The 26,510-nt window shown below is 42.3% G+C and overlaps 1 protein-coding gene across 4 annotated transcripts; it reads right to left on the bottom strand.

Moving 5' to 3' along the window:
* Positions 1-132: 132 nt before the first annotated feature.
* On the bottom strand, positions 133-22,519 carry LOC126545905 (uncharacterized). Of its 4 annotated transcripts, XM_055062040.2 has the most exons (5): positions 21,830-22,518; positions 20,815-21,024; positions 11,868-12,002; positions 7,002-7,165; positions 133-3,666 (listed from the first exon to the last, which is right to left on the bottom strand). In XM_055062040.2, the coding sequence occupies exons 1-4, from the start codon at positions 22,136-22,138 to the stop codon at positions 7,028-7,030; spliced, it is 792 nt and encodes a 263-aa protein (XP_054918015.1). In that variant the 5' UTR covers positions 22,139-22,518; the 3' UTR covers positions 133-3,666; positions 7,002-7,027. The 4 variants fall into 4 exon arrangements, with proteins under 4 accessions (XP_054918015.1, XP_054918016.1, XP_054918014.1 ...); XM_055062041.2 differs by having other exon boundaries at positions 133-7,165; positions 11,934-12,002; positions 21,830-22,519; XM_055062039.2 differs by having other exon boundaries at positions 133-7,165.
* Between the last annotated feature and the right edge of the window lie 3,991 nt (positions 22,520-26,510).

Genomic DNA, 26,510 nt, shown 5'->3' with positions numbered 1-26,510 from the left:
ACATAGCCCGCATTTATTACTGAAACATTTATTAATGTAAATAAATAAATAGAAAGCCTTTGGTATGAACAGGAATGATTCCTGCCTGTGTTAAGTCATGTCATATGCCATGCAGCAGTAACAGACAAAACATTTTGCAAACAATTTTATTTGGCAAACCATGCCTCTTTTTGTACACACAAAACAGCTGCTGAAATTCAGGAAACACTGAATAACATGCGATACAAAAAGTTTTTATTCATATAAGTTTGGCAAAAATTTTGGCAAGCTGTTGCTGCATATACTTATCACTGATCTGCTGGCAACTGCAGATTAAATTTATAGAACTTCCAAGGGTGTTGATGTAAAGTTTGTTTAAATTAGAGGCATAAAAAATGAAAATATGTAAAAATGCAAAACCAATGCTAAAACAACTTTAAAACAACTTAACACAAATTTTAAGGCCAACACTTTTGCCCTGGTATTCAGTAACAAACTCAGAAGTGACATGCAATGGGCCTATCATGCCCAAGCTAGATTAAAACCATGAGCATGTCAAACAACAAAAATTGAAATATTGCTATGAAAAACAGATTTTCTGCTACGACATTATACATAAGGAAAAAAAATGTGTGCTGTGGGAAGAATTTGTGTGTGTGTGTGTGTGTATGTGTCATCTGTGTCCACATATGCCTAAATACACCAAGAAAGAAATGTTGGAAATAATACTGTGCTGGCAAATAGCATATCAGGTAACTTCATTACCAAAACAAACTAGAACTAAAGGTACAAAGTAACTACAGCCATGTTGACTAGAAAAGAATATGTGGTGGCAGAACAGAGATCTTTAAGCTCTTTTACGAGTATTCTTAAAAACACACGAGAGTTTTACCATTCTCGGGAGGTTTATGGTGTGATCCTGCAGAAATACAATTACTCTCCAGGCAAATATAACACATCAGGAAGCTCACAAATGCACGTCTGCACCTACTTTGAAGACTGCTAACACAGGAAAGCAGTTAAAGAGCAGATGAAGCAGTCAATATATGAAACATCAGGTGCACTGCTGATGTTGCCAAGGTGTTGCATGCTATTCAACCACACATTATGGACTAGACAAAGTATAAATATTGCACAGATTTGTTTTCAGCAGACAGATGACACTCTTTCTAGCTTACTTTGATCTATAATACAACAAAAAAAAAAGAAAAGTGAGTCTTACTCGGGTATTAGATGAGGCTACAATTCAGCATGAGAATATGTCAGGTAATAAAGCCTCACTAAAGGTACGGAGGTGCTTGTCAGTTTAAAATTATACTTCGTAATTTTTATGCCAGATATCCAAGTTTAGGCATATCTGTATACTCCGTCTTAGGATTTAACCATGACAAATAATTCAAAAAGCGGTTTCACAAAAGAGAAAGAAAAAAAAGATACAGGAACATTACTAACAATTTCTACAGCTCTTGGCATGACTACTATTACATTGTCATTCACAGAACTGAACAAGGACTCAAGAGAGAGAGAGAGAGAGAGAAATATTACAAGATGACATGACACTGCACAAAGAATATGACCAGGGAAATTTGCAATTACAACAGCAAAGAAAATTCAAAGCTTCTGAACAGAGTTTAACCACTCTGGGGCATCTGCGATGACAAAAACTTGTTTCCAACCAGCTTTTAGGAATATGACTGCCCCGTTTGACTATTTCCAACTATTTATTCATTAACATAAAACCGAGCACCCTATGACCCCATGAATCAAAGCAGCCCTCATTTGTGTGATTTTGGTGATCATATTACAGGGAAAAAAATGTGCTACTGGATGTGAAGACCGATTTGGTTCTGAGCACCCTGTCATAGTTTGAGAGTCTGAGAAATTAAGAAACATCAGTACTTAAATTCAGGTTAGCATAGTTACATGAATCAGAACACACACTCCTTTAAGCTTCTATGTTCACTCATGCAAACAACTGGCACAGTTTATATTTCCACGTAGAAGGTTGTACCAGTGCACAATCAGCAACATGTTATTAATTGACGATACACTATAGAGTCAAAAATAAAAGTTGCATTAATTGTTCATGTTTCCATTTCATTTCTGCTTCATAGTATGTGCAATTCCTGTCAGCTAGACCTGTTGACCTAACCAGTTTGGAAGAAAATACTATTCCAGGGTCACTAACAAAAATAAATATGCAAATAGCAATATGCAGCACACATCTTTTCTCTGTGGCACGGGCTCCACATGCATATCAGCTAGCAGTGTAGTTGGTCATTGCTTATGATGCAGTACCACTTTTCAACATTCTATGAAAAATCAAACAGTGGCAACACAGTCAGTCAAAGTAAAAGTGGAGCTTGTAAAACATGAGAAAGCGTGGGTTTTTTTTTGCGTTCCTTTCACATAAGTTGCTTGCGATAAAAATGTGCCTTAAAAAACTAACACAACATTTTTAAAACATTAAAAGAAAGAAAGCAGACACTGCAGCTTGACTTCACCCAGTCAATGGATTTTACAATCTGCTACTACGACATACACTAGCATCTAATTAGAACAAAATTGATTAGGGCAACATCATTTTTTTTTTTCGTCAGAAACATCACAACAAAGAACAAAAACGTAGAGAAGAAGAAATGAACACTACAGACATGAAATAACTTCGTAAAATTGGCTGGCAACTATGGTGTTACCATAGTTGTTATCACCAACCATTGTTATCATTGAACTGAAGTTCTTTCTCAAATTCTGTTAGACTTTCATGATGTCAAAACTGCACACATTTACAGTACGATTTCAAAGTGGTACCATAATACTTTCTGCACATCTATTTCTTTTGGTGCATTGTTTCAATGCTTTAGAAGAAAATTTTATGAATTTGAACCATACATTTTCGTGATGTTGTAGACATGACATTTCATTGTCTTACGTTTCATTTTTTCTAGAATATAAATTTTTGTGATTAGCTGATAGTGAATTAATATAGAGAAGAGATTAGCAGTGAAGGAAAGTGGAATCGCACACGTTATGCCACGAGCATGCAGACATTCCCATGATGCTGCATGTGTCTTATTTGTTTTACTAGGTAGCTAATGACTATGTAATTATGAAGCCTCAAATTCCTCCGCAACAAATAATTACATGGTCTTTTAAAGCAACCAGCTCAAAAACCGAAACATGTGCAGTGTGGCACTAGATGTGAAGGAGTAGGCTGGAAACATAATGGAGATTGGAGGTGGCGATCACATGGTACCATACACTGGTGATGCATGCGCACATACTACGACCATGCTGACAAATGCCAAGTTGAATTTGACAGAACACGAGGGAAGAGAAGGTAAGGGGAACCCTCAGTGTTCTCAGAGAAGCAACAGCAGAGGATGAAGCCCAACTCATGTTGAATGCAAGAAACACCAAGTTTAACGGAAGAGCTTATTTGTAGGTGTGACACGCTTGGAAAAAAGTCACGGTACAGTCTTCAAACACTGCTCTCAGCTGACTTCCACACACTTCAATGGTTTGCGACACCACACAACCACCACTTCTGATTTCCTTCTGCTCCCCATCCAAAGTTGAGCTGCACTTGGTGTGCATTTTTAAACTATTCACATTACAAGGTGGTGCAATTTCTTGTGCTTTCAAGCTGCCTAGTCTTCATAATGCAATTGCACGGTCAACAGCTACCTAATAAAGAAGGGATGGAAGAAAAGCGAGAACACATTTTTGGGTTAATATACTTTAACCAGTAATATGTTGCTTCCTGCACCTAGAATTTCGTACATCCAAGGAATTCCACACTACAGTGTTAACACATTGGGCAAGTGCTCGCCATTTTTTCATAAAACTGGCTAACTTTACAAGCACGCTGTCTCACATGAGCAAACATTATGAACACAGCTTGATGAGCGAGTATTACAAGGAAGCATGCCATTATCAAAATCACAAGACTTCTTTGAAAGATTGTTACTAATATAGCAGGAACACCAACGCAATGTTTACACAGTACAGCATGAGAAATGGTGTCTGCTCCACTATTTTCTTATTCCTCCAGAGAAAGCTGCACTTTGTACAGTGCTAGATGATACTTCAATGAAACATGGTCAACTCATAAGTCCTGCAAATCATTCACAATTCTCCACATATATCTATGCACATACTCCATAACATTTGCAAGCACAGTAATAACTATAATAATAATTATAAAATAAAAAAACAAGTGAAAATGCCTCTTCTAACATTTACAAGTGTATGTACAGTACTGGCTTAGTATGTCCAGCTTATTTAGGAAAATTCTGACACTTCTTTCTTTCCTCCACCTTTGATGCTTCAGGCCTTGCATTAAAAGGCAATACTGCACTAAAAGGCAATATTTCACACAAAGAAAATTAATTGCTCAGCATGTGAAAAGAGAATAAAAAAAAACTGCCAATGAAGTGAACATGCTTATGCCACGAAGGGAAGCTAAAGTTTACATTTGCATATTATTTATGCATATCCTTGATTTTAAGAGTGTTTACAGCAAAGCATAATATGCAAATTTGTTAATTTTCTAAAAAAACACAGGCATGCCCTTGCATCATGGATTCAACCTATCATGTCTGTAAACACTTTCGGCATACACTGGAAAAAGAACAATTAAACCAGAAATTAACCCAGCAGAAACACTTCTAAAGATTATATTTTCTGATAATATTCGAGACACAATATTTCAAAGGAGTCAGCTTTTAGTGTGCATTCCAGCTTCCAGACTTGCGTGGCTTAGGCTTCTTCTTCTAAGCTAGTGAACACCTGCTAGAAGAGATTTCAATGTAAGCATTTGAGGATATCTGCTTGGGCCCGTTTTTTTATCCACACAATGACGCTACAAAGAGCTGACAGGAATCAAAGTCACAAAGATCATGTTTACATGTATGCAGTGGCATCAGTCACATCTCCAAGTCTCTGCAGTGCCTAGCAGAAGATAGCCCATTAGCAATAAAAACAAAAGGCAAATCTCCGCTTTTGAATTTTCAAGCTGCTACCTGGCTGATGTCAGTGTGACATTATGCATTTTACAGAATTCTGATGCATCAGTTTTTTTTAGCACAAAAAGTATACTGAGCCACCAATGCAATTCTTAAAAAAAGGAAAAGGAAGAAAGAAAAGGAAAAAAAAAGCCCAATTACCCAGCCTCTGCTAGATGTTGCTCCAATACATGATGTAGGAGGGGGAAAATGTGGATAAACATGGTGCTGGTGTTACATGCACTTACCAGTTTAAGTTGTTTCGTGACACACCAAGCTTCTGCTCTCAGTAAAAGTCGCCAATCAGGTGTTCCAGAAGCTTTATCAACCTACACAACTCAAAATTTTTCTGTAATGTTCCTTCAAGAAGGCTGACATAAAAATAAAGAAATGTGGTCACGCTCGTCCCTTTAGCGAGTTTAAAGGCACCTTCAGAGATGAAGGTGCCAAATGGCAAATGAGAATCTGTTCAGCAACAGCAACAGTAGACACCTCAGCGTCTCTGGTAAATATAGAAATGAGAAACAATGGTGCAAGAGAAATACATCCCAACAATAAAAATATGATGCCAAAAGCTCCTGGCCAACAGTCACTGGCTTAGTATAGAAAATCATATTTTTCTCCACGACTTACAGGCACACCACAAAATCAGTGCAGCACTGTGGTGCAGAGAATGCAGCTGATACACCCATAGAAAGCGTGAAATTCAGAATATAAACTTAAAAGCACACTAAAAAAAAAAAAAGTTATTTGAGCTGTATTAGTAGTGAGCTATTATTCTAACATGCCAATAAACCCATCCTTACCACAAGAGGAGGCTTGTTATGCAGAAGAAAAAAAAAGCAAAAAAAGAAGAAGAAGAATGGTGGTACTGCAGCCTTGAAGTTGCTGCCCCAGCTCGCCGCACCATCATGGATTCTGACTCCGTCTGCTCAAGCCTAGTCAATTTTTCATAAGATGCACTATAATGTATTCTAAAAGCACCAAAGACTAAACATAGAAAGGTCCAAGAATTTTTACTGAGCCACAATGGCCCAGATACGAAAAATTACTCAAATTTCTGATGTCATACTGGCATACCGGAGCTGGAGTTAAGGTGTTAAAAAATGAACTTGGACCTTCATTTTCTCTTGTCATAATCAACCTATTACCATGAAAGTAATAAAAATAGAGTTTTGAAAGAATACTTCATCAGTCTAAACTCAATATAGTGTTTCTCTTTGATGTTTCCATAGGATGGTTAAATTAAGCTTGATTTTTCAGTACAGAATTCTTATGAGGCACTACCCATGGAAGCAATGTCTTCTTATTAAGCAGACTATTCAGACAAAAAGAAAATGCCATGAGAAGTTTGATTCCCCAAAAGTAACGCAGCTTTTTTAAAAAGTTTTGACAACGAGGGCAACACGGTCAACCAATACGTTTCATGCAAGTTACAATAACTACAGCCATAACTGAAAAGATATGAACACATATTAAGGCATCCCCCTTTTTAACAAATCATGGACAATGAAAACTAGGAAGGGAGTTTAGACGACACAAAGTGTGGTTAAGAGTCCTAAATGCACCTTTTTTTTTTTCACAACACAATTGTCAAAGGGAGGATGTTTACATTTGTCGTGTTCATGAGTCACATTGGCACGGTGTAATACATGGTGTCCCCTGGGTCATGGCCACAGGGGAAGATAGTGAAGGACATGAACCAAGATTAAATTAAAACAGGCTTCTAGCTGTTTGCATGCTATAGCCGAGTTCTCCATTCATTGATGGCACGAGGGCAACAAGTCATCTTGTAATTTACATACAATTTAATGACACTGCATCCAAATAGCATTTCAAGACAATGGTGTCAGAATCGACACTGAGATCGCTTTGTTTTTAACATGGTTTTTTCTAGTACAAAAGTTACAGTCAACTAAAATAAACATATTTACAAGGAAGCCACAGAAAGGTGTAAAGCAAAGGTGAATGCAAATATGAAGCAGACACACATCCAGAATAGGAATGCAATCCTACGCAATGAATGTTGTGTTGCGGTGGCATCAACTCGTGGTTATGGGTGACATCATAATGTCCTGACTGGCAACGGCTGGGGACAGGCATTGAAGAGGGGCCCTGGGCCGAAGAAAACGCAGCACTCCCAGAGCAAGGCAGGAGCATACACAGCCCAGACCAAAGATCTGTAGGAAAAAAGGCAATCTGCAAGTCATAAATGATATTACAACATTCTGGCCTGTTTTATCCGAATCTTTGCCTAACCATTCTGCTGACTTTTCAAAAAATATCACGGAGCCCACCTTGAAACAAAAAACACACTGAACACTCACCAAGACGCTTTAAACTATGTATCTTGACTGTGAATCGCAACAATGAACATAACAAGAAAGCAGTTATGCAGTGAAAATGGGATCCTATGACAGTACACCAGGTGGAGTCAAGCAAAATGTTCACTATAACAGGGAGTTTCTGAACTGGAGTTGGTAAAGGAGCACTGAGAGGAAAAATTTTTGTTACTTTTTTTTTGCATTTTTAGGTAGCTGTAGACTCCACAATTACAGTACAAGGCCTCAATATCTTGAGAGCGGCATAAATAATTAATTACTGCAGCCTTTTAACAACTCATTCAAAATGTGTGCCAAGTGCAGCACAGCTTTGGACATGAAAAAGGAGCCAACACATCACCAAAAGCGGAGGTGACAGTCAAGTGGTGTCACAAACTTCCACCAGTGAGCTCAGTGTGGTGTTTGAAGGCCATACAATGACCGTGTCACCAAGGCTGTCAAATCAGCCCTTCCAATTGCGCACTTTCCTTGAGACAAAGGGACATGCTATCCCTTATTGTTCCATCAAGTGCTGAATGGACTCAGCTTTCCGCATCATGGCCACAGTGTTTGCATACATACCAGTGGTACCTGGTACCACGAGACCTCTACAACAGGTTTCAATGACGTGATGAGTCTTCTTTTTCACATCTGAAACTGTGCTACTCTTGGCATGCTTTTTGAAATGGTTGCATTAAAAGGCAATGCAATTAATTACTTGCTGCACTCTCAAGGAACTCAGGCTTCACAGCGTAATTACTGTGTTGATGACTATCCAATAAAGCAATAAGCACAAGACAAAAATTTCCTGTCAGTACTCCTTTAACAAAAAGAATTGTTCCAAAACTGAAGAAACAGCTTATGAAGCCATCACTTACAAAAATTTGGTTGGAGAGAGGTCGCATGGTAAAATAAAGCACACTAGCTATATCCTTACCTAAATGTAATGCTATCTATAAATGAGTGTCCAGGAAAAAGAAAAAGTGAAAGCTGGTCACTTCTCTTGCAAGCAACTGAATGAAAGAGAAAAACATGCATGCACTAAGCAGAACATAGAGCTTATGGTTCTTTATATAGGTACTAATGTGACACCCAAATATGCGGATAATGAATACCTTCTTCTGCAAGCGGGATAGCCGAAAGTGGACGTGGAGGAGCCCGAACGGCGAGACTAGAAATGAAATAGACTTCATACTCTGCGCTAACGCTGGTATCATCCAAGATGTGGACGTGCTCAGCAAGGTGTGCTGCAGTGACCATAGGATGGTAAGAACTCAAATTAGCCTAGACCTGAGGAGGGAACGGAAGAAACTGGTACATAAGAAGCCGATCAATGAGTTAGCGGTAAGAGGGAAAATAGAGGAATTCCAAATCAAGCTACAGAACAGGTATTCGGCTTTAACTCAGGAAGAGGACTTTAGTGTTGAAGCAATGAACGACAATCTTGTGGGCATCATTAAGGAGTGCGCAATAGAAGTCGGTGGTAACTCCGTTAGACAGGATGCCAGTAAGCTATCGCAGGAGACGAAAGATCTGATCAAGAAACGCCAATGTATGAAAGCCTCTAACCCTACAGCTAGAATAGAACTGGCAGAACTTTCCAAGTTAATCAACAAGCGTAAGACAGCTGACATAAGGAAGTATAATATGGATAGAATTGAACATGCTCTCAGGAACGGAGGAAGCCTAAAAGCAGTGAAGAAGAAACTAGGAATAGGCAAGAATCAGATGTATGCGTTAAGAGACAAAGCCGGCAATATCATTACTAGTATGGATGAGATCATTCAAGTGGCTGAGGAGTTCTATAGAGATTTATACAGCACCAGTGGCACCCACGACGATAATGGAAGAGAGAATAGTCTAGAGGAATTTGAAATCCCACAAGTAACACCGGAAGAAGTAAAGAAAGCCTTGGGAGCTATGCAAAGGGGGAAGGCAGCTGGGGAGGATCAGGTAACAGCAGATTTGTTGAAGGATGGTGGGCAGAGAGAAACTGGCCAGCCTGTATACGCAATGCCTCATGACTTTGAGCGTACCGGAATCTTGGAAAAATGCTAACATAATCCTAATCCATAAGAAAGGGGACACCAAAGACTTGAAAAATTATAGAGCGATCAGCTTACTGTCCGTTGCCTACAAAGTATTTACTAAGGTAATTGCAAATAGAATCAGGAACACCTTAGACTTCCATCAACCAAAGGACCAGGCAGGATTCCGTAAAGGCTACTCAACAATAGACCATATTCACACTATCAATCAGGTGATAGAGAAATGTGCGGAATATAACCAACCCTTATATATAGCTTTCATTGATTACGAGAAAGCGTTTGTTTCAGTCGAAACCTCAGCAGTCATAGAGGCATTGCAGAATCAGGGTATAGACGAGCCGTATGTAAAAATACTGAACGATATCTATAGCGGCTCCACAGCCACCGCAGCCCTCCATAAAGAAAGCAACAAAATCCCAATAAAGAAAGGCGTCAGGCAGGGAGATACGATCTCTCCAATGCTATTCATAGCGTGTTTACAGGAGGTATTCAGAGACCTGGATTGGGAAGAATGGGGGTAAGAGTTAATGGAGAATACCTTAGTAACTTGTGATTCGCTGATGATATTGCCTTGCTTAGTAACTCAGGGGACCAACTGCAATGCATGCTCACTGACCTGGAGAGGCAAAGCCGAAGGGTGGGTCTAAATATTAATCTGCAGAAAACTAAAGTAACAGTCTCTGAAGAGAACAGCAGTTTACGATAGGTAGTGAGGCACTGGAAGTGGTAAGGGAATACATCTACTTAGGACAGGTAGTGACTGCGGATCCGGATCATGAGACTGAAATAATCAGAAGAATAAGAATGGGCTGGGGAGTGTTTGGCAGGCATTCTCATATCATGAACAGCAGGTTGCCATTATCCCTCAAGAGAAAAGTATATAACAGCTGTGTCTTACCAGTACTCACGTACGGGGCAGAAACCTGGAGGCTTACGAAAAGGGTTCTGCTTAAATTGAGGACGACGCAATGAGCTATGGAAAGAAGAATGATAGGTGTAACGTTAAGGGATAAGAAAAGAGCAGATTGGGTGAGGGAACAAACGCGAGTTACTGATATCTTAGTTGAAATCAACAAAAAGAAATGGGCATGGGCTGGACATGTAATTAGGAGGGAAGATAACCGATGGTCATTAAGGGTTACGGACTGGATTCCAAGGGAAGGGAAGCGTAGCAGAGGGCAGCAGAAAGCTAGGTGGCCGGATGAGATTAAGAAGTTTGCAGGGACAACATGGCCACAATTAGTACATGACCGGGGTAGTTGGAGGAGTATGGGAGAGGCCTTTGCCCTGCAGTGGGCGTAATCAGGCTGATGATGATGATGATGATGACACCCAAAGAGACTGTTAGGACGGTATTCTCCAGCAATCACTTTGAGGAATATAATCACTTTCAAGAGATTACGTGTGACTTGGCAACGAACATGCCAGCACATACGGCTGACAGCGCCAAGAACGCTGTTGTATACTTCCATGTGTCTTGTGCCAAGTTGCACAATATCTCACAAAAGTGATAATACCCAGAAAGTGATTGCTTAAGAATACCCCCCTTGGTATCATACAGAAAAGATGTTACAGGAATCATTAAGCGTACCGTATTTATTCGAATATTAAGGCGAGTTTTTTTTCCCCTAGAATCCTTAGCCTCAAAGTCACCCCCTCTACCTTATATGTGAGGCTGATAGATTCAGTTACTAATTAAGGGAAAATTAGACATCCACCCAATCGTAGCAATTGCTACAAAGGAAACCTGCACGGGTTCCTCGAAAAAAAAAAAAAGCCTCGCAGTTGAAGAAAAATTCGTCCTGGTCTGGGACTCAAACCTGAGACCACCGCCTTTCCGGGGCAGCCGCTCTACCATCTGAGCTAACCAGGCGGCTGGCAGATAGCAGGGCGAAGTCGAATTTGTCAACAAACATTGCGGGTTTCCGCAGAACTATTACGGCAGATTCAGTTACTGTTACAATATGGCAACAGCATAATGATTGATACAAGGGCATGTGTCTATCTGTCAGCGACACAGCTTGCGACCACTGCAATGTGTCAATTCACCAGCACACATCAGTGGTTTGTGACACTTTGTGACTATTACCTCTTATTTCTGCGATGTAAGGAAAAGTCCTGCTTTGAACCCGAAGCCACATTTCACTTCGTGTGCATTATGATTAATATCTTGCACTGTCAAAAAACAAGCTTCATACTGCAATTAAAGGGATGACATTTAGTAAAGCAATGAAGGGGGGCTAGTTGGTGAACGTTCATTGCGCTACGTTCGTCCACGTCCTGTCCTTCACTTAATATCGTCTGTGTAAAACTGAGTGCAATATAACCATGAAAGGGATGACAGCTATGCCTTAAAGGGGGGGGGGGGACAGTTTTGTGTAAGTACTTTTTTAAGACTTATTTGTTCATATTACTGGCTAACCGAATGTCACAATATTCAATTACATAATGGAAAGTACAAGAGTCCATCATTCTATGTACCTCTTATTAGGAGGGAATGGATCTGTACTAACCCCAGAGACAACAAAAAGGCTGCAGGTCCAGTCAACAATGGTAAAGTAAGTTTGTCTATAAAGCACCTTGCTGTGCATCAGCAGTGAGGATGAGACCAGAAACAGTAGGGCCAATACTCCCCACAGCACTGTGTCCTGTAAAAAAGCATGATGCATATGGCAAAGCATTAGCACGCACAGTGAAATGCATACTGCCATCTAACAGATACCATCACGAAACAACAGAAGATCATCAAAAAAATTACTTTTTGCCTGAATGTACAATATAAAAGTTCACAATAAAGCAGACTTAAAGGGACTAACAACCAATTTTGTGGCACCCATTCTTTTAGTGCAACGGAAAGCTTACTGGTCTGAGTGTCCAGTCATACAGTGCTAACATGGGAAATGCAATGTAACATTTTTTATCCGAATTTTCCGATCAGCGTTGAATGTAGTCGTGCTCAAGAAACATGCTGGAAACAGTAATAGGTGGGTGATTCCACGAGAGATCAAACATGCATGTCCACTTGAAATTTTTGTTTTGTCTGATTTTTTTTTATATATCATGTAGGAATATTCAAACTGCATGGAACCGAAAATTTCATTCCCGAAAGGCGTTCCCAGCAAGCCAAAAAAATATTAGAAGGTGGCAGCACGAGTGTCCTCCGATTGCTTACCACAATACTTTTTATTACACGAGCGATTTAAATGCAAACTTTTCTGCTCATTTTAACACGATTCACCGTAAATTAGTTCCATGCATTATTTTTATGCTGTCCACAAACGAAAAAAAATTTAAGAAAATCCCAAATGTGGCCCAAATCAAAAAAATTTCCAACTTTGATGCATCTTGACATGTTTTTCATTTCCCACAAACTTGAAAAAAGTGTCAAACATACAGCATTCTCTTTGCAACATTTATGCAAAATATTATCTTCTACATGAAACACAACAGAAGAAAAAAATGTTTAAATAAACAAGTATTTAAAAAAACATTTTAGAAAAACTCCAGTTCCAATTTTTGAAAAAAATTTGGAGGGAAGTCCGCTTATGTTGGAAAAAACGTGGGTGCAATAATGTTTCCTCATTTGCTTTATACACAAAATATAACGGGCCAAGGTGGCCCATGTTGAGCATGCTGGCTTTAGTGCCACAATGACTCATTCCAGTTTGTTAAAATTTCATCATCATCATCAGCAGCAGCAGCAGCTACTTCATGTCCACTGCAGGACGAAGGCCTCTCACTGCGATCTCCAATTACCCCTGTCCTGCGCTAACCAATTCCAACTAGCGCTTGCAAATTTCCTAATTTTATCGCCTCGCATAGTCTTCTGCCGTGATTGACTGTGTTTCCCTTCTTTTGGTACCCATTCTGTAACCCTAATGGTCCAACTGTTTTCTAACCGGCGCATTACATGACCTGCCCAGCGCCATTTTTTTAATCTCGATGTCAATTAGCATATCGTCTATACCCGTTTGCTCTCTGATCCAAACCGCTCTCTTTCTGTCTCTTAATGTTATGCCTAGCAATCTTCGTTCCATTGCTCTTTGCACGGTCCTTAACTTGTTCTCAAGCTTCTTTGTCAGTCTCCAAGTCTCTGCCCCATATGTCAGCAGCAGTAAAATGCACTGATTGTATACCTTCCTTTACAATAATAACGGTAAGCTTTCAGTCAGAAGCTGACAATGTCTGCCATATGCGATCCAACCCATTTTTATTCTTCCATGAAACCTTCTCATGATCAGTGGTATTGGTCCGCGTACGCGTCAGTAGGGGTCCTTGAGCACGTCCAAACTGAGCGGCCTCACCCCCGAAGGCCACTGTGGTTAGTTTTCCCGGTGCGGGCTGGGCGACCAACGCTGCACCACGCTCGAATACTTGCGGCGAGTCGGAGAAAACCGCCACAGCGAAGGGGAGTGTGACTGGTATCGAGCTGATAGGGATCCGCACTGCTGGGTAACGCATTCTTCGATTTCAGGAAGACGCTGGCCAAACCTAGGTCGTGGTGAGTTTGCTGAGAATCCGCGCAGTCCGACCTCTCGATAGGAGCACTGTCGGTAGACATGCCCAGCTTCGCCACAGTGAAAGCAAAGAGGACGGCGATCAGGTACCCGCCACATGTCTGATTTCCTTGGGGCCTGTCGGGGGTCCTGGTAATACGAGGCAGCTTGGACAGGCTGCAGCATGGCCGGGCACGCGGTGCGAAGCGGGGAGGGAGGTGGGGCAGGTTGCCTCAAAGCTTGTGAATATGACATATGGGGGCTGTCAGTTCTTAGCGGTCGAGCTTCTGTGTTGAAGGGTGGTTCTCTTAGCGCATGCTGGACTTCGTCACGGAGAATGCTGGACAAGGAGCTGAGCGTTGGCTGTGAGGGTACCAACAGTTTCTCGAGTTCTTCGCGGATTACGGAACGAATGGGCTCTCGAAAGAAATCGACGTGGCCCCTGAGAGCTCCGAAGAAGTCCGTAGGTGAGGCAGCGTTCACTTGGCGTTCGTATGATGGAGCCCGCTACTGAAGAGTCTGTTCCATGGTGACGGTCTCCGAAAGAAATTCTGACACAGTCTTGGGAGGACTGCGCACGAGACCGCCGAACAGCTGCTCTTTCACTCTGCACATCAGGTACCGCACCTTCTTTTCTTCCGACATGCTGGGGTCGGCTCGTAGAAAGAGACACCCCATGTCCTCGACATACATTGCGACACCTTTGTTCGGCATTTGTATATGGGACTGGAGATCATGCTCAGTTCACTCTCGGAGATCAGGGCTCGCATACGTCTTAAGAAGCCGGAGTTTGAATTCTGCCCATGAAGTTAGGGCATCTGCACAGTTCTCACAACAAACATGTGCGCCATCATTAAGGCTGAAATATACGTTTTTTAGTTTGTCTGCGTCATCCCACTTGTTGAACGCGGCAACACGTTCATAGTGCACCAGCCAATCTTCAACATCCTTATGTATGGCGCCATGGAAAGAATTCGGCGTTCGCGGATTGAGTAGCATACAATGAATCGGCGCTGTGCCTTCCATACCGGTTGGGGTAGCTGGAGCTGCCATTTTCTCTGGGAGGAGTCCAAACTCAGGGGCTTGTCCACGAATCCTTCTGCTGGCGCGGTGTACAGGCGTAACCACCAGTACGGGGCTGGAGCTCCTGCTGCTCGGAAGGGCTTGGTACATAGATTACCCAGCACCTCCACCAGTTTGTCACGTGCTAAGGCAAGAGTAATTAAGCAACAGTACCAGCAGCCAGACACGAAAAATGCCAGACACGGAGGGACGGTTCTCCAGCTGGCGCGGGATCTTTGACTTCGTCGTCTTCTTCGTCGTTTTTGCTGGGCACTGTTACGATTGGCATGTAACACCCCGGGCAAAAAGGATGCTCCACCACCATGCCTCATCGAAACGAAGGATGGATTCCTAATTTGCCATGGTTGTCTCGAGTGGATGACCGGTCTGGCAGGGCCCCGCAGTGCTTACAGGCCCCTTCGTGTGTGTGCATGCCTAAGGGGAATGAAGGATGGATGCCTAGTTTACGGTGAGTGTCTCGAGTTGATCACCGGTCTGGTGGACGCCCCGCAGTGTTCCCAGGCCCCTTTGTGTGTGTGCGTGAAAACCCTTTCCGCAAACCAGACAGGACCCCTGGGCTGCCGCCAGCGGAGGCACGCTCGTGAAGACGTCAACAGGGACAATGGATCAGCCACCTATCCACAACCAGACGCCCTTTCCTCGAATTGTCAAGCTCTACAGGAGAACTTCTGCGAGCCAACGTCGCCTAGAAGAAAGGATAAATGCATACGATCCCGAACCTGCTGGTTTCCACCTGCGGAGGCGGGCTAGTGAAAGGTCGCCGGGTGAGTGGGTAACGCCGCCAAGCACCGTGGAACTCGGTGCATATCACGTGACGTTGGCGTGAGCAAGATCCCGCCTACGACTTTAGTGGGCCTATTTAAAGGGCCCCACAATGTACTTTTTCACTTCATTCTCTTTTTCTCATCTTTCACCAACCATTGAATAAACCATGCAAGTTTCGCACTAGAAGTCGTCTTGTCCTTGCCTGATTGCCTTCGTCTACCGGACGCCTGCAGCCTGCTGACAACGCCAAGCTACCCAATAGTAACGTCGGTCGAGCTTCGAAAAACAGGCGTCGTAACAACTGATTGGCAACGGTGAGGTACGCTATCCTGGAGAACGCAACAGCACGCAATGCTGACCGTTTGCTGGCTCAAAACACCAGGTGGCAATATTATAGATAGATGATAAGAGTTTCCCAACAAAAAAAAATTTAGCATCTTGACAGATGTAATGGGCGTGTCAATTTCTATGGCAATCCAAAGCTGTGTTCATTCACAGATACCTTGTGCACCCTGTACACGTACACACACACACACACACACACACACACACACACACACACACACACACACACACACACACACGCGCGCGCGCACGCGCGCACACACACACGCGCACACACACGGAGGCATGCACACACACACGCACACAGCCATAGTAGAATGCACATGTCACGACATGTCAAGCAAGTAGAAAACGAAATGAAACCATTTCCCTTAAATAAGAGGCTGCCCTCTCTACAAAGCAAGCTTTTTATCCTGGAGCAGGGCAGAAGGTTTGTTCACACATATGCACCAGATTGTTGATACCACACCAAAATGTCTTGAATGATTTGATGGGTATGCTGGCACAAGATGGAATAATTGAACAGTACACTGACCTCACTATATGTGAAATCTTGGAGAAAATTGTATCTTGAAAAATTCAAACAATTGTGCAAGGTAATTTTCCATTCTACTCCTTCATAAAAGGTATGTTTCCTGTCAACAGCAATGTAACCATGTTTCTAAGATGCGCTTTTCAGCAGTTACATTTACACTACTTCTTTCCCCTGAAATCAGCAATCATTCGTTAGTGGTCTTTTGTATGCCATCTGCACTCTACTCTTATTTACACTGTTCTCATAAGGCACCGCATCCTCCCCCTTACAAGTTAATAGCCATAACTTCTTGAATTATGATGTTTGCACTTGTGTACATGAATTTAGTTAATTTCTTAGGTGAAAAGCATTCTTTTCACCAATTCTTACAGGATCCACATGATATTGTGCATCCTGTGCATAAACGTTTCTGGTGTTTTCTTGAAGAAGTTGCCTAATACACTTAAATAGGCTATTCCAAGATGGACATCCATGTTTCAAGGAACCAACAATGTATGGTTGGAAATAGATATTTTTTTTCTATTGCACTATGTTTTCACACTGAAATTTCAATGAATTATGGGGTTTTACATGCCAAAACCACTTTCTGATTATGAGGCACGCCGTAGTGGAGGACTCCGGAAATTTCGACCACCTGGGGTTCTTTAACATGCAACTGAATTTTCAAATGAGAACTGTTAAGGATAAATGAATACCAACTTCACTACTGGCAGTGGTGGCGCTGGCTAATACTCCCAGGATTCTATACTAGGAAACATAAATACCCAAGAAAGTGGATGGGGAAACGGCACCGCGGTAGCTCAATTGGTAGAGCATCGCATGTGTAATGCGAAGGTTGTGGGATTGTTCCCCACCTGCGGCAAGTTGTTTTTTCATCCACTTTCATTTCCATCAATTTATCGTTTCTTTATTTCATTTATTAAGCACAAGTAATTCCCCCTATGTGGTCATTGGTGTCAGTGTTTGTTGGCTTCTTATGATATGACTAATAAAAATCAGGCTCCTCGGTTAACCCCCTTCCTTGTCGTTGATTACATAATGAGGGTATCAAATCCGGCAACATTGATGCCTTCAGGTAGCACATGTGGCTTTATTGACCACTTGCCTTCACCCAAAAAAAAATCACGTACTCGCGACGCCTGCAGCGGAAAGGATGGCCCACATCCGTCGCCAAGGTTTGTGAGTGGTGGCGCTGGCTAATACTCCCAGAATTCTATACTAGGAAACATAAATACCCAAGAAAGTGGATGGGGAAATGGCGCCGCGGTAGCTCAATTGGTAGAGCATCGCATGCGAAATGCGAAGGTTGTGGGATCGTTCCCCGCCTGCGGCAAGTTGTTTTTTCATCCACTTTCATTTCCATTAATTTATAGTTTCTTTATTTTATTTACTAAGCACAAGTAATTTCCCCTACGTTGTCCTTGGTGTCAGTGTTCGTTGGCTCCTTAGGATATGACTAATAAAAATCGGGCTCCTCGGTTAACCCCCTTTCTTCTCGTTAATTTCAGAAACAGTGATTCAAAACTACTTCTGCAGCTTAACGTTCTAACACAGCCTACAAATACATATGTACTGTGGCTCAAGGGTAACATTCAGTTGCAGCTTTCTTTAGTCCTTCCAGACTCCTAACTGTGCCAAAGATTAAAAAATCCGATAGAAAATAAAAGTGACCTTGTCGATTCATACAGTGCATGGCACTGTTTGTAGAATTCTGAAGTTTACATTTGGCAGTGGATTGAAAAGTTGATCAACTAGGTTTATTTCCTATGGCATAGTAAGGAAAGAGAAACAATCCATTACTTTCAAACAGTGAAGCTTTCACCTTCAAAGCAATTTTGGAGTGGGTAGACTGCTCTCGTAACAATTTTTTGTTTTGTTTTTAACCAACCTCCAAGGTGAACACGATAGGCTTGTACGATCCTATGTGGTTCCCGGTCAATGCCAAGAAGATGCTACTATCCCTGTGGGAGTTTGCCAATGACCCTAGCATGGCCAAGGTAGTTTGTCAGTGGCCTTTCATACTCCACCCTTCTCAGGCTGGCTGCAGGCCAGCTTTTACTCGAAATGAAGATTTGCTCATTCATTCATTTCAAGCAACACTAACAATCTCGATCATTCCAGACATTTGCTCTTTGTCACAGGCTTTGTGTAAGAAGTGCCTCGCCAAAAACATCTTCTAAGGAGAACAGTTTCCCAGAAGGTGCTTGATGTCCATTTTTATTCATAAAACATGCAATTTGCTAGTGTTGGTACTGAAAGCATCTAATTTCATCGCTACATTGTTCCAGTTGGAACCTAACCGTTCAAGTTCTTTTGTTCTGTGTTCAAGCACCTATAATAAATGTACACACAGGCAAAACTGTTAGTTTGATCTTTATGGCGTCTTCTGCTGCGTATTGCTCAAAATTCATTTCTATATGCACATAACAAAAAATATATAATATTTCACAAGACTTAAATGGGCATTGCAATGCTTTTTTAACATGGCAAGAAAACGTTTGAAATCTGCAGCCATGAACATGCAAGCCAAACATTATTACACTGCATGCAGCCAGGAGCTAACAATCTCGCACAAAAAGATAACTTGCTTTCCTCATAGATTGTGTGACTGCTCACAGACACCAGCTGTTGCACGATTCCCCTAATCTTCCAATCTACTAACAAACGGGAAAGTTGTGGTTAACACAACCCCCCCTCCTCCTCCTCCTGTCACTGCTCATTTGTCGTATTTGTCGCTTTCTCTTAAGAGGAAGCGTTAGCTCGAGCCCAACTCCGACGCGGCCTATTCAAATACATGTAAAACGCAAAAACGCTTTTCTGAAATAAGCCCTGGACTGCTTTTAATGAAATTTATTGCACTTGAGAGAGAAAGTTAAATTCTAGTGACTGTTGGAAGCGGAATTTAGATTTAGAGCCTGAATTTTATGAAAAGGATTTTCAAAACCTTGAAAGTTTGAAAAAAAATAGACGCATGAAGTTTATAAATTAATAGCTCTGCATCAAGAACAGATATCGCATGATTTCTGAAGTGAAGGCGCTAAAATGACGGAGGACAAAGAAGAAACACACAAAAGGTGTTTCTTCTTTGTCCTCCGTCATTTTAGCGCCTTCACTTCAGAAATCATGCTTAACCAACACGCCCAACTATCCATCCTAACGTCAGATATCGCAGTTCTGTAAACGGCATCCATTAAATCATTCAAAGCGGACAAATTCGATTTCTCAATTTATATATTATGTGAATTTGTTACATTGGTGTACAAGGGTTCTGCAAAAGCTGTATTTCCATATTACTCGATTTCTTTAGATTCATGCGCAACATATTAATTTTGTCCACTTTAGATGTACTATCAGGTGCAATTGACAGAATTATGATATTATTTTTCCTTGCTGAGTGAGAGTTGTAAACTTCATAGTTTCGTTTTCTGAAAATTTTCGATATTTGCCAGTTTTTAATAAAAAATTGACGACCTAAACTGAAAATCCGAAATCAAGAGTCACTAGATTTTAAGTTTTCCAGGCTAAATGCAACAAACCCTGCCAAATTTGGTGCAGTGGTTACCGAGAAAAATGAATTCTCCTTTTACATGGATTTAGATAGGAGCACTTGAGCTAAAGCTTCCTCTTAATGTCGATAAGAATATCAGCTATGCCCGTTTACTTTCTGATCCTCCCCACTCTTCTTCCTGTCTCTTAACATTACGCCAGACATTTTTCGTTCCATTACTCTTTGTGTGGTCCTCAACTTTTATCGAGCTTCTTTGTCAACCTCCAAGTTTCTGTCCCATATGTTAGCACTGCTAGAATGCACACCTTTCTTTTCAATGATAGTGGTAAGCTCCCAGTCAGGAGCCGACAATGTCTGCCGTATACGCTCCAAACCAGTTTTATTCTTCTGTAAATTTCCTTCTCATGATCAGGGTTCCCTGTGAGCAATTGAGCTAGGTAAACGAACTCCTTCACAGACTCGAGGCTGATTGGCGATCCTGAACTCTTGTTCCCTTGTCCGGCTATTGATCATTATCTTTGTCTTTTGCATATTAAACTTCAACCCTACTCTTATACTCTCTCTGTTAAGGTCTTCAATCACTTGTTGTAACACTGAAAGGCATTGCACTCAATCCAGTGAGTTCTCAGGTTTGAAGAAAAGGTGCTGCAGGACCCAATTAATATGTTACCTTTGAATGTTTACATGGCTTTAGGAAATACAGCCATATATGCACAAACAGAACTTACAATGAGGGCCCAATTCAGGGGCAGGAGGTGGACAACAGAGGAGTTGTCCACTATCATTAAAGCAGCTGTTAGCAGGAAGGCCAGCACACAGACAAAGAGGTGTAGGCGGACACGTTCCGACCGTGGCAGCTGCAGGACGTCATATTCCTTGGTCCCCGCACTTGCTATGCAGATGAGGCTCAGCAGGGACAGCAACTGCACATACAGCAGCTATATGCATGTTTTACCACTGGACTACACATCCCTCTCACAACAATGCCGTGGTACATAGAGCCCATAGCATATGGAAAATGTGTTATCACACAGCACTTGCAATGCACCTTAGTTCTTAAATGGCACAGTATGACAGGAAAAAGGACAAAAGGAGCAAGTTGAAAATGAACATAACGCAAGAAAAATGCCCTTTATACATTGAACATTTGTTTCACTTGATACTTAATGATTGCCCAGTTCTCTGTTGACTGCACCTCAGGATGGGCATCGTTTCTGCACTTCTTGGTTCAATGGTATTATTCAAATATGTGCAAAGGAATACATCGAACCATTTCTTTTCCGTTTGACTGGATTCATTCTTTCTTTGGCAAGGGAAAATAATGCTTATCAGAAAATGCACTTTCCACAAGTTCGTCATAATGTATTTATGCTTTCAAATAAATAACTTGATATTGCCAAGCAGCATTACAGGCAAGGATATCAAACTTCGTATTACACGCAAATCATTTTCCATTCTTTTTGCACAGTATAATTTATCCAGAAAATCACCCCTGCATATACTTAGAAAATAAATCTCACTCGAAAATGCGTAGTTTTGCATTTAGAATATTTATCTTTTCTTTTTGGTTCACTTCGGCAGTGATTATCATTCGAGCAACGAGGGGCAGCTAGAAGGTATACCAGAGCGTGAAGAAAATAAACAAAGGTTACTCCTAAAGCAAATGAGGTAAACTACATTGGATAGATCTTAATGAGTCTAAAGAAGGCAACATATGTGTCAGAGAAAGAGCAGAAGTCTAACCAGAATGGCGATCCTTAGCGCGCCGACGATGGTGAAGGGATACGACTTGTTAAAGAAGAGCACAACGTTCGTCTGCGGTGTTTCATCTTGTGTTGTTGTGTCCACAGTTGCAGGTGAATTGCCACGAAGGGCCTTCGTTTCCTCAGCAGTGCTGGCATCGTCCTCGAGAGCAACGTTCTTTAGACAAGAGTCGTCGACGAAATGCGATAGACGGCCGTGAGGAGATGAAGTTGACACGGCACTCGTGTCCGCTCTGCTTGAGGATGCCGTCGACTTGATCCCTGACGCTGTATCATCGGAATCGCTCATACTACGTCAGATGCACGACTCCAGCGACCCGTCCTCGACATACAGCCAGCCGATGTAGCGGATGCAGCTTCCAAAGATCACATTGGCCGAGGATGAGTGTTTAATACGCCAAACATCGCACACGCCCACAACGCCAAGTTGCGCGAAGGGGATTATATTGACGGGTGTCGTGAAAATTATGAATGAAACAAATTGCAATAAAAAAAGACAAAGATAACTATGGAGAAAAAAAAAACAACTTTCCTTCCTCGAAAGAAAAAAGAAAAAGGAATAAATCGGGAGTTGAGTTGCCGAACAGCACCGAGCTTTAAAAATACAACGACACAAACATTGTCCCGCTTAATCAAGAAAGGTAGTGACTATCACTCTTAGGCAAAGTTACACCCTTTGGCTTGCCCCTTCTGCCACACAACAATAATCGTTATCTGCCTTGATGCGTTTCCTTTCTTTAACGCTGCGAGCCCGGTACTTTCCAGAAACGAACGGCACGCGCGTTATCAGCATAGAACAGTTTACACCCTTTGGAGTGCCCCTTCTGATAACGCGCGTGCCGTTCGTTACTGGAAAGTCCCTGGCTCGCAGCGTTAAAGAAAGGAAACGCATCAAGGCAGATAACGATTATTGTTGTGTGGCAGAAGGGGCAAGCGAAAGGGTGTAACTTTGCCTAAGAGTGTACAGCATGACTACAGTGACGGGGCCCGGCACTTTAGCATCTACACTGTATAGTGACGGGGCCCGGCTGCATTGAAGCCATAGAATATTGAAGCTTCATTCTGTTATGCTCCATTTAGTTATACAAAAGCGGGCATTAAGAATCATGACGCACTCAAGAACCGATACACCTGCAGCAGGCCACTGTTCAATCAACTAAACGTATTACCATTCGATCTGATGCGTGAGCATAAAACAGCTAGCTACGTAAACAGTGTTGTTAAACGTAATCATCATTTCCCTGTGTCCATATTTTTTTCATCATCACGTGCTACCAGTTGTACTGCCGCTGGAAATTTAGACCTGCCTCCTATACATAATGTATATGGCAAAAGACTACTTGTATTTGTTGGAGTTAAGACATGGAACAAAATACCTTCCAAAATAAAAAACGCAACATTTCGGCAAAGCACTATTTATTAGCTATAACCCACTGATTTTGTGCCTGTATTCTTGCTTGGCGTTCTAATTGTTTGGGGTTTGATAATATATATTGTACTGGTGATAATTTTTATGCATGCCGTAAAAAAAAAATTCTTTTTTTTCTGTTTTTAATGCGCTAATGTGTTGCATTCATCCCTTGTATTGATCCTCTTATGCTTGTACCGAATGTTTATTATATTTTGCATATTCAAACCCATCCACTAGTGCGTATGCACTAGTGTAACACCTATGATGATAACACAAAAGAAAGAGAGAAAAAAAGTTCTCTAGAATTCCGATTCTGAATGGAAAGGGAACGGTAAAAAGCACATTTAAAAAAAGGCATGGAATGTGTTCATGCTTGTGTAGCACCATGACAACGAATATATTGTACTGGATCAAGAAGCAGCCGGTAATTGCTCGCCTATAAACCCATAAAGACCGATAAACATACAGTGCGATGCAACTTGAGAAATAATTGAAGCTTCCAAGACTTCAGAAGAAAAGAAAAGACTAAATTGTCGCGACGGTACATCACAATTATTATTAAGTCGCCGTAGGCGTCGAAGCCTAGCTATAATGAAATTATTTTTGAACAGCACTGATAGTGTCCATGTAACATTGGTTGCTTGCGTACTGTCAAATGCTCATATACTGCGGCATAAAGCTCACGGCACGGTGCGAAAACGCGCTCGCAACGAAAGCGAAACTGTGTGCGAACATGCATGTAGACGCGCAGTCGGCCACCGCGAACCCGTGCGATCGCTGCATTAATTTGAAGCTTCATTCTGCTTTGCTCCATTTGGTTACACAGACAGCTCACTATAAGAACATATTGCACATAGTTTTTGCTCAGCGATTGCCTACCTTTCACGCAAGAAACCGCTTCGGGGGAATCGATTGCGGCGACCGCGCGCAGTGTCCCAGCTTAGTACAGCACGTAGTAGGTAAAGAGATAGCGTCTGTAAACCATTCTGTGCGTTCTGTTTGTCCAAGATTATTATTTTAAAGGTAAAATACTTCTGTCCTTTCGAGAGTGCTTGCAAAAATTTCGAAAGTACTAGCGCCGATAGCCAAACCTATGCGGAGCACGCTGCGTTATCCCTCAGACTACGCAAGTGAGGCGCTTCCGACAGATGGCGACTCCGTAAATCCTATCAAACTGCTCGCTGCTCGCCCCCCATGTGTCGCCCCCAATACGACATCGTTATAGCGACGTCCCCGTCGCTACAGTGTAGTTAAATGAGTTAAAGTGACCTCACTGTAGTGCGGATGTTAAAGTACCGGACCCCGTCACTGTAGCATGCTGTAGTCACTGCCTAGAAGGCAATCTTCCAAGACGTATGCGCGCGCGGATTCTGGTATATATAAACGCAAAATCTCACGGTCAAAATATTATTATTGTGATAGCAATTATATGGACATTCCAGGCGCATTTCTGGCGTCGTCGTCACCGTGAGGTTCCGTATAAAGTCCAAGGGCGATAAAATAGTCCCCGTGCGCCGTATGCTGTATGTGAGAGTGGAAGCGTACGAGGGTGAGCCGGTGATCGCGGTTCGATCTGGCGTGGGCGAAGGAACAAAGCGGAGAGCAAACGCGCCGCCTTCCTTCGCGCGAACGGCCGTGGGGAGATGGAAGGGAGGGACGGGGGGGGGGGGGGGGGGGCATCGTTGTACTCCGGCAGCAACTGCGCATTTGGCGACCGGGCGATGCGCGCCATATGTGGAGGGAAGTGGGGAGGCAGCGCGGGAGGGAAGGGGGGCAGCTTCGACTGCGCCAACATATATATATATGTGTTTGTGTGATATATATATCATATGTTTGTGCGCGCTGTTTCCTCACCGCTCTTGCGTTGAAGCGATAGACCGCACGAAGGTCACTTCGCTCGCTGCTGCTGCCACGGCAGCGTTTGGCAGCGAGTGTCCGCGCTCATCGACTATGATGTTTTTATGTCTACTTGTGCGCGCTGACACCATCCTTGTTAATTCAGTTAGTAAGCGAACGTTTCCAAGTTTATACGGCCGATAAAACTACTATCCTTACTTCGTATAGCTGTCTACTATTTTGCTATCACAATCGACGCTTCAGTTTTCGGGCGAACCTGCGACTTTTTTTATCGTAAGGTTTTTTTCTTCGTAAATGGGAGATTACAATTAGCGACATAACATTACAGACATTAAAAAAAAACTTCGTCGTTAATAACTCGAACAATTAAATGACATTAAGTCTAATATAGTATAGCACATGAACTGGGATGACAAACGACTACCTTGAAGTAAAATGACGTAAACTAGCTTCGAAAACAACAAAGAACCTTAAGTTCTATGTCCATAAATCAACTATAGAATGAGCATATATAATGAGCATACAGCGCAATTATCAAGTGCACAGCTGAAGTTATCTCACAGAATACTTTTTGGATTCTCTCACACAAATTTTAAAGAAAGATACACCACAGAAATGTTACTCTCACTCGATTTTACACATTTCTTGCTGACACTCTGCGGCACACAGACCAAGATTGCATCGTTAAGCTAAATAGAACGCGGCCTTAATTCTACGCAAAAAAGCCTAAACTAACATGATGCCTAACTACGATACACGAAAGCACTGCCCGAAAGTCTGGCTCACCTTTCCGTATTCGAAGGTAACGCTTGACATTGAATATTTCGAAGGACGGGACCCGCCGCTGTTGCTGAGTGGCTATGGTGTTCGGCTGCTGTAATGGTTGGAGTCAGGCATGAAATAGATGGTAGCTGGCCCATGCCGTCGTCCAACTTATCCACTCTGAGGACGTTGTTGAAGGGAAGGACTGCTTCTCATCGAGAACGAGGAATATGGGATTTATTTACAGTATCTACATGAGAACGTTACAGTTCATCAGTCTAACATGACTGAAAGAGGAATGCACCCCCAGCAGCCGCACAACAGCTGCTTATAAACACTCCGTCCTCCCTAGATCCCTAAGTGAGGAAAAACGGCCGTTCAACCTGCTACCGATTCGGAGCGTTCAAAGTCATCGTAGCCGACCCGCCTTTGAGGGGGAGGGGTTACACACAGTTCCGCACAGGTTTACCACGCCGAGATGAGTGGGTTCTCGCAAACACGGTGTCTGAGCCGAGCAGGCGCCTCTTAATCCCTGAGCTGACTTCGCACAGTGGCCGCCGCGGCTGTCCATTGTCTGGCGTCTTCAAACGCCCGTGAGAAGGCACCGCAAAGCATCTCCTTCCAGGAATTC

The sequence above is a fragment of the Dermacentor andersoni genome, chromosome 1 (assembly GCF_023375885.2).
Source record: "Dermacentor andersoni chromosome 1, qqDerAnde1_hic_scaffold, whole genome shotgun sequence".
NCBI classification, from domain to species: Eukaryota; Metazoa; Arthropoda; class Arachnida; order Ixodida; family Ixodidae; genus Dermacentor; species Dermacentor andersoni.
This window is presented reverse-complemented; position numbering and strand designations above follow the sequence as displayed.